At 33.8% G+C, this 9,473-nt stretch overlaps 1 protein-coding gene across 3 annotated transcripts in view; it reads left to right on the plus strand.

Annotated features, from left to right (window-relative positions):
* Positions 1 to 9,222, plus strand: part of RNF138 (ring finger protein 138) — a 39,979-nt gene extending 30,757 nt beyond the window's left edge. For 2 of the 3 annotated variants that reach the window (XM_034943467.3, XM_034943470.3), the window contains 4 exons: positions 1,292 to 1,348; positions 2,503 to 2,614; positions 4,461 to 4,568; positions 6,871 to 9,222. In XM_034943467.3, coding sequence (XP_034799358.1) covers positions 1,292 to 1,348; positions 2,503 to 2,614; positions 4,461 to 4,568; positions 6,871 to 6,939 — 346 coding nt within the window. In that variant the 3' untranslated portion in view covers positions 6,940 to 9,222. The remainder of the gene's footprint in view (positions 1 to 1,291; positions 1,349 to 2,502; positions 2,615 to 4,460; positions 4,569 to 6,870) is intronic. The other variant, XM_034943468.3, reaches the window with a different exon arrangement.
* Positions 9,223 to 9,473: the final 251 nt, after the last annotated feature.

Raw genomic sequence — 9,473 nt, forward strand, 5'->3', positions numbered from 1 at the left:
ATTGTTATCTTCACAGAAGTGAACTGAGTGTCATTGGAATGGTGCCTTTTCACTGTGTACACATTGTTGTATACACATTTATTATGAAAGTAAACAGAAAAGAAAGATCAGCTGCTAAGTAGATGATATAGTACTCCTTGTCTTTTTATAAAGGAAAAATGAATAACCATTTAAGTTCAACTTTTTAAACTCGCATTGAGATATAGAACCAACCTGTATTGTACAATTTTTCTTAGCCACTACTTATCTTATTACTGTGTTAAGATTTCTACTATTGAAAGACGTTGCTTTTATAAAATTGAGCACATTGGGCCAGGCGCGGTGGCTCACACCTGTAATCCCAGCAGTTTAGGAGGCTGAGGTGGGCGGATCACCTGAGCTCAGGAGTTCAAGACCAGCCTGGCCAACATGGCGAAACCCCATCTCTACTAAAAATACAAAAATTAGCCGGTCATGGTGGCTCACGCCTGTAATCCCAGCTACTTGGGAGGCTGAGGCAGAAAAATTGCTCGAACCCAGGAGGCAGAGGTTGCAGTGAGCCAAGATTGCACCACTGCACTCCAGCCTGGGCGACAGATTGAGACTCCATCTCAGAAACTAAATAACTAAATAACTAAATAAATAAAATTGACCACATTGATCAAATTCTGTAGCACACAGGTGACAGTCCCTGTATGGAATACTTACTCTTCCCTCAGGATTCCTCTGATATTCCATGTGACACATGACTCTCTGGCATATGGTAAAAGTGGAGATGTTAAGTTGTTCTGTATATTAAATATTAGTGAAGCCTGGTTTCTTTCCTTTCTGGAAATAAAATACAAACATAATGAACATTTACATATTTTCTTAAATTACTCCACTTTGGAGGGCATAACCTTATACCATATCCTAGTTTGAAGTAAAAAAGTTCACAAATTCTTGAGTCTACCGTAGCATTTAAAACCTTACTAGTCTAGGTAAAGGTAGAGGAATGGGATTTAAGGTAATTCTGCAAAATTCTCTATACTTTTGTAACTTGTGCATAAGTTAATTTTAAAGAACATAAATAAGAATCTAGTAAGCAGTCAATTTATTTAAAAGTAATTAATATTGTAATTATTTCATAGTTCAGAACCATTTGAAGTTCAAATTTTGTTTTTTCAAGGACCTAATAGGAAAAAGGTGTATTGAAGTTCAGACTTTTAAAACAAATTCAGACTAGTCTTCTTCATTAATGGTTCAAGATAATGAACCTTTAGTGTGTTTTCATTACTTTGAGGTATTAACTTTTTCCCCTGTGCTTCTTAAGCAATAGGAGTGAAACATCCACATCTGATAACACAGAAACTTACCAAGAGAATACAAGGTAAGCTTTTGAAAAATCCTGCCACTTTAGCAAGTAATATTATATTTATCACTTATCAAATAGCTTTTTAAATTAAACTTTTTTTTTTTTTTTGAGACGGAGTCTCACTTTGTTTTCCCAGGCTGGAGTGCAGTGGTGCAATCTTGGCTCACTGCAACCTGCGCCTCTCAGGTTCAAGTGATTCTCCTGCCTCAGCCTCCCAAGTATCTGGTATTACAGGTGCCTGCCACCACGCCCGGCTAATTTTTGTATTTTTAGTAGAAACAGGGTTTCACCATGTTGGCCAGGCTGGTCTCGAACTCCTGACCTCAGATAATCCACCTGCCTTGGCCTCCCAAAGTGCTGGGATTACAGGCATGAGCCACTGCGCCTGGCCATAAATTAAACTTAAAAAAAAAAAAATCAGTTACATCATTAGGCATAGTGTTTGAAGTTAGCAGTTTAGAAATAGAAAATGCAGTTACTGCTTTTAAGAATCACATTAGGTTAGAAGAGTTTAGTTATTCTCTTTCACTGTGGTCAGGTTTCTTCCACACACAATTCAGGTAAAGTTGTCTGTGTTGAACTGTCCCTTCCTGAAATTCAGAAGTATTAAAACTCAGTGATGCTTGATCCTCAGAATGTTTTCGAGTATTTCATTCTCATGATCAGTGCTTTTGTTTTTTCTTTTCCTTTGAATTTTGGATGTTGGATTCCTAGGGCCTGGTATTTATTAGAGATACGATATTGATGGAAGTCTTTTAGAAGTTTTAAGTTCCTAGATAAAAGGTTTGCAAAATGTGGAATACTACAGAATATTAAAAATTTTCAAGGGACATACAGTGACAGCTATTGGCATCAGAAAACAACTACAATTAAGTTTGGACCTAACTACATAATATATGGAGTCAGCTAGGTTTTTGTTTTTGTTTTTGTTTTGGCCTAGAGGTGCCATGAAAAAATTTATTGAGGATACTAAGAGTACTGTAAACTGAGATTGGGAACCTCTGTAATGCATCATTTCCTGAATATGTATGTTCAAAACGAGAGAATCTTTGAATAGTCTAATAATTATAACTTTTTAAAAAAATGTATAGTGATTCCTCAAAAAATAGGAGAGCGTTATTTTTGTGTTATTCTGAATTAAGTATGTTTCACTTAAAATTGTTTTATAGTTCTTCTGGTCATCCTACTTTTAAGTGTCCCCTGTGTCAAGAATCAAATTTTACCAGACAGCGTTTACTGGATCACTGTAACAGTAATCACCTATTTCAGATAGTTCCTGTGGTAAGTACATATGTTTGAGACAGTCTTCTGCTTAGAATAAAACATGCTGTTCTATTTATTTCACTTCATGTATGCAAGGGAAAGTAGTTGATTTATATTTGGTTGGGGCATTATCAGTAAGGTAGATTTTTGTCAACAAAGGATTGATGACTGTGAAGCAAAATGAGATATTTAAAATTGCAGTAACTCTCATTATAAAAAGGGAGATGCATAGTGTGAGGTAATATAGCACAGTCTGGAGAAGAGTGAAGTAATGAAAGATGAACCGGGAACTCATTCCTGCGCAGTAGCACAACCTGTCTATTGAGGCCTCAGTTACTTGCTCTGTAGATGGCAGACAAGTAGATCTAGTCAGGTAGATTGCTGTAGGTGAAAATACCTGTAAGTAAGAATAAAGTCAGTAGGTATTTTTATTGTTTTCTTGCAGCATATAGTATGTGAATGCATAAAGCAAGGAAGGAAAAGACTTAGACTTTGTATTTGATGCCTACGTATTTTTTGACATTTTGAGGGTATGTAAGAAAATGGTGAGAGCTTTTTGATAATGAGGGAGATAGAGCAGAATTCAGGATTCCAACATATAATGATCCTAGAAGTGTTTCATAGGTAAGTTATTTCAGCTGTGAATGGAACAGGAGAAACTGAGCTGGGAGAGAGATTTCCCTTTCAGCTGAACATTTTGATATATAAATAATTGTCTTCAGAAAGGAGAATAGGAAGGAAAATGTTATCAATAAGAACTGTAGATATTTCTAAGCTGTTTTAGTGAGTATGCTAGGAAAAGTTGTGAAAGAATATGCTTCAGGACCGGGCACGGTGGCTCATGCCTGTAATTTAGCACTTTGGGAGGCCGAGAGGGGAGGATTGCTTGAGCCCAGGAGTTCGAGACTAGCCTGGGCAACATAGTGAGACCCTGTCTATTTAAAAATAAAATAAAAAGAATATGCTTCAATAACCATTGAGGATGACCTTAAGCTCTCACATACCACCTAAGAAGGTGTACTACCTACTTTGCTTATTAGAATGGGTTCAGTTATGCTTAAATAGACAAATACAGTGCCAAAGATGTTCCAGGAAATCTCGCTCATATTTAAGATTTTACTTAGTTTTATATTGGATTACCAAATTTTTATTCATTTCTGCATAATATTCGATATATCATAAACTTTGGCTAGAGTTTAATTACTGAAGGTTTTTTGTGTGTTATTTCAGTTATTTATCCATTCAGTTTTTAAGATGTAGTTCATTTAAACGTAAGGATATGGCTGGGTGTGGTGGCACATGCCTTTACTCCCAGCACTTTGGGAGGCCAAGGCGGGAGGATTGCTTGAGCTCAGGAATTTGAGACCCAGCCTGGACAACAGTGAGACTGTGTCTCTAGTTTTAAGAAAAGAAAAGAAAAACTAAGGATACAATTTAAAGTAAATTTTCCAGTTTACTTCATTTTTATTTTACTTACAAATGAAATAAAACTAATAATAATTATATGGTTATTGTATGGATCAAATGAGATAATATATTGGATATGTTGCAGGCAGCCAGTTAGTGATAACTGTCATTACAGTTGGTATTATTAAAAGCTAGATGTGGTTTTTCTGTTGAAACATTTGTGTAATAAGAGATTTAAGGAATAGAATGTCTAAGATCTCTCTTACTGTGTTAAATTAATGTCATTTATCTAAGGTAATTGATTGGGAAATGATCTAGTCATGGAACTTGGCCTTTAAAAATGCTTCTCACATAGATATTTTTGGTTAACATATCCCTGTGTTATTTTAATACTGTCAATTGTATAATATTTCGTTATTTTTATTATTTTTTGTTTAAAACAATCTGTTTCTTATAGACATGTCCTATTTGTGTGTCTCTTCCTTGGGGAGATCCTAGCCAGATTACCAGAAATTTCGTTAGTCATCTAAATCAGAGACATCAATTTGATTATGGAGAATTTGTGGTAAGTGAATTCTTCAAGATTAAGAAAGTACTGTTTAAATATTAAAGTTAAAATAACTTTTTTTTAATCGACTTAAATTTTGTGGCAAGCTGTTGTATCTTACTGGATGGATTTAGAGCAAGTTCTTAGGTTTTTAATAATACTGGTGAACTTTAGCTTGTAGAAATGGTAAGGTAAAAATTGAGTTTACTCTCCACCTCCTGTACTAGAGAGAGAATTAATAGAGTAACAGCAAGCACCCAGATTAACAAAATGATGATTTACATGAAAACTCTGTCAAGATTTAAGGGAAAATTGTACCTACAAGAGAAGTAAAATTGGTACAACATATGGAGGATGTCTTTCTCATGTAGTATAAGTTGCTTGTATTATGCTAGAAATCTTAGATTTCTCAAATCTAGCATGTAAGACACAATGTTTTTAAAAACGAGGGAGCTTAGTTATCAGGCAAAGCCAGGTTACAAAGAGACTAAGAGTGTAAGAGAAGTTATATAATGTAAAAATGAATTCATAAAGCAAAATGGGTTAATTTGTACTTCTAAATGTGTGATATACTTTTTTAATTAGGTGAAAACCTGTTTTATTAATTATTAAATTGCATTTTATTCAACTTCAGTTTAATCAAAACTTTATTTAAGATTAGTCCTGACAAAGAATGGCTATTTGTTTTCCAGTTTAGGTAAGCAGAGTGACATGAACAAAATATACATTTTTGTCTGCCTTCCAGTGTTGAAATTACATCATTCTTGTTTAAATGGTTTTTAAATTTTGTAGAATTTGCATTATTTAGCCAATTTCAAAGTAAAAATTCAAATATATGTAAAATTTAGGTGCGCTTTATTGCTTTAGCAATTTATAAAGTAATTCTAGATTATTATTAAATTCTCATTGTAAGAAAGATTGCTATGTAATGTATTTGGAAATACAAAAATTTGTGAACCACTTTTGATCTAATTGTCAAGTTGTTTTATCTTGCCATAGAAAAGTAGGTAATCTAGGCAGGGCTTGGTGGCTCACACCTGTAATCCCAGCACTTTGGGAGGCCGAGGTGGGTGGATCACAAGGTCAGGAGATTGAGACCATCCTGGCTAACAAGGTGAAACCCCGTCTTTACTAAAAATACAAAAAGTTAGCCGGGTGTGTTGGCAGGTGCCTATAGTCCCAGCTACTTGGGAGGCTGAGGCAGGAGAATGGGATGAACCTGGGAGGCAGAGCTTGCAGTGCGTGAAGATCACGCCACTGCACTCCAGCCTGGGTGACAGTGCGAGACTCTGTCTCAAAAAAGAAAAGAAAAGTAGGTGATCTAATTATTTCAGATTGTCAAATAGAGGCCTTGATTTTAAAGCGAAACGCATAGGGCATAAAATTGGTAGCAAATATAATTTTTAAAATTAAGGAGTAGTTTTATAATGATTGAATAAGCTGTAGGCTTCATGTTATGGTTAAGAATTTATTACTCATCTGGGCATGATGGCTCATGCCTGTCATCCCAGTACTGTGGGAGGCCGAGGTGGGTGGATCACCTGAGGTCAGCAGTTCGAGTAGCCTGGCCAACATGGCAAAACCCTGTCTCTACTAAAGATACAAAAATTAGCTGGGTGTGGTGGTACGTATCTGTAATCCCAGCTACTTGGCAGGCTGAGGTACAAGAATTGCTTGAGCCCAGGAGGTGGAGGTTGCAGTGAGCCAAGATTGTGCCACTGCACTCCAGCCTGAGTGACAGAGCCAAACTGCCCCCCAAAAAAATTTCTTACTCAACTCATAATTCAATAAATGCTTGTTTTCTTAAAATCAGTTTACTGTCAGATATTTGGCATTATTTTCTAGAGATGACACATTTATGATTGTGTGTTATGATTAACTTCAGTTTTATTTTTCATTTTTTATTTTTATTTTTTAAAGTGACAGTCTCCCTGTGTTGCCCAGGCTGACCTCAAACTCATAGGCTCAAACTATCTTCTGCCTCAGCCTCCTGAATAGTTGCAACTACAGGCGCATGCTTACCCAGCTTTCCAGTTAACCACATTTTTTATGAATGACTTATAAAGGCATTATAACACTCAAATTTTGTTCTGTGATGATCCTCTCTGTTTGTTTGTTATTCTTGAACAGTTACAACTGAACTTAATGTCTTATTAAAGTTCAGGTATTCAAATCTTGTATCTTAAAAGATACTGTTATATATGTTTTACATAACTGTCCTGAGTGTGTGTACTGTGTATCAAGATGTCTAATGTTTTGGGCAAAGTATTAGAGTAGTTGAGTATGTTTTTCCTGTTGACATGAATGTTATTGTTTTTAGAATCTTCAGCTAGATGAAGAAACCCAATATCAAACTGCTGTTGAAGAATCTTTTCAAGTAAACATCTGAAGGCTGTAGACATCTCTGCATCTTTGTACCTGCAAGTGCCATCTTTAAGGGGGAAACTACATGAAGTCACCGTTTCAGTAACTTGATGTGTATATTAATAAAAGTAATTCAGTCATTTTAGTTTTTGATTGGAAATAAAGGTAGGGCTTCTAAAAACTTCATCATCTTGATAAGTTAAAAAATGAAAGTTATGACATTAGCTTTAAAGGTGTAAAAAAGATGTTTCACTAATGTAACGGTGAAAGAGAATCCCTGTTGTACTTTATCTTTTTGTAATATTATTTTTGAATTTTTCATTATTATGTTGCTTTTGAAATTTGATGCATTCCTCCCATTTACTTTATTATTGTACACATTTAACACACAGTAGCAAATTTTGAACGATGTGATTGATATAACCTAACAAATCTGAGCCAGTTATTATTAGAGTTGCAGAATAGAAACTTGAAGTGCTAAATGGAATAATCCAAAGGAAATTTTTTAAATGCAGGTTCTAGCTGAAAAATTCAACTATAAGAAAATTGTATTTATATAACATTTACTATTTTTGAAGACTAGTGAGATTTCTGTAATAATTTTAATTCTTTAAAAAGTGAAAGCTTGTTGTAAAGATATTTTCTTTTCTTTTTGTTATTAGAAGGACATACAAAGAGAAAAATTTCTTTCTTTCATGGGCATTTGATAATTTCAGTCTTTGACTGATTTGTAAGCCTAGAATATACTAAGCTGAATAACAGCTCTTTGGCCTCAGAATTTTCAGTAGCCAGTATTTCTGATTAAGTTGAAACTCTTATTAGAAACTTTCAGTTGGTGATATTGTATTCTAGAAGATATAAATGAGAGGTTTGGCTTCATCTCAGTTTAGAAATTTATTCAAAGCTAAAGATGTATATATACATATACTTTTGTGTGTATATATACACATATGTGTGTATGCAGTTTGTCAGGTTATATATAGAATTTCTATTAAGGATTTTTTAAATGGACAAGCAATAGGGGGTTGAAGTGTTTATCTGATTTGTTTAAAATTTTGTATATCACCAAATTTTTAAAAAGTGATAGTCACAGTGCTAAGTTATCTAGTTGGCTGCTATTACACCTTAAAAATTGAGTTTACACACACACTATTACCTGTTTATATGGTGCTCATTTGTTATTCTCAAATATAATGTGTGACCGTGATATAGTGAGAAAGATTCTACCAACCACTGTTTCACTACTTTTTAGTTAAAATTGGGTATGTTCTTAATATTCATTAGTGAGAATCACAAAGTATTTTGTAGAAGGCCCAAATCACAGAATAAAGGACTAAGAGTGGATTTGCTGACATTCCATACTAATATACATTGTTTGTTTATGCTTTCTTTAAAATAACTAGAAGAACATAAAAGAGAATCTCAGAAGTAGTTTGCTGCTAATATATACATATATTGTATAAAAAGGTATATTTTGGTTTTGTTAAAACCCTTGTTGACTTTTCTACACTGAACATTTTTTTTAACTTGATTTAATAAAAATGTTAATTTTGGAAGTGGAGTTTTGTAAAAACCTTTTTCAGTCAAACAGTAAAGACTTTATTTATGGATTGTAATAACAACCACAAGAAAAGCCATACATCTTAATGAACATACGCCTTTGTTCTGTCATTTTAAAGAGTGGTGTTTACTATGTGTGTGCTTGAGCATTTTCTCTCAGTTACATGGGTGTAATTTAAAAAACAGCTCCTTTTTAAGAGACTTTTGACCATAGTGTTTTCCAGTTTAAAGCAATAACTTTCATAGTTTCTTTCAAAGTTTAATACATCCAATATGTCAAGTTAAACCATTCTGGGATTTGGGAACTTCTTTAAAGGAAAATTGTAGTAGAGGTCATCTTGATGGAATTGTGTTTTAAAGTTTTGTGAATGAGTTAAATACCATTGATAGTCTTGTGTGTCTCACATATCAGCTTTTTCATAAGGAAAATACTTTATTTGCTTTTATCTGAGAATTTCTCAGTATGAAAATGATTGTTTAAAATTTCCCCTCTTTTTGTCAGTGAATTGGGAATAGGGATAGACTTTACAGATTTATGGACATTAAATTTATGGGGAAAAGTTTTTATTTTTAATATTACTTATAGCTGAGTCAGAATTAAAGGAGGGAATTGTATTGATACTCCAATACCTAAATTTCACAATACCACTTAGGAAAGCTATTTCAACAAATTACAGTTTTGTTGTTAAAACAGAGTCTTATTTGAGATGTATTGCTTTATTTTTCAATTAAAAGTGGTTTTCTCCTACTTGTGTGTCTAATTAAAATTTGTCTGGAGGCAAACATTTAACTCTCATAATTCACACTGAAAGACATGTAGGAGATAACCCATTATTTTGCACTTAAAAGTGGATAAGAAAAAGCTACCACATGCTGGTGCTATATGTCAGATTTAACTTTATAAACCTATTTATTTGTATCCATTTCAAATGTTAATCACCTTATAAAGTAATTTTATGAAGTGTCTGCGGAGCAAGATTTTCAAGCCCTGTTAGCAGC

The sequence above is a fragment of the Pan paniscus genome, chromosome 17 (genome assembly GCF_029289425.2).
Source record: "Pan paniscus chromosome 17, NHGRI_mPanPan1-v2.0_pri, whole genome shotgun sequence".
Taxonomy (NCBI): Eukaryota; Metazoa; Chordata; class Mammalia; order Primates; family Hominidae; genus Pan; species Pan paniscus.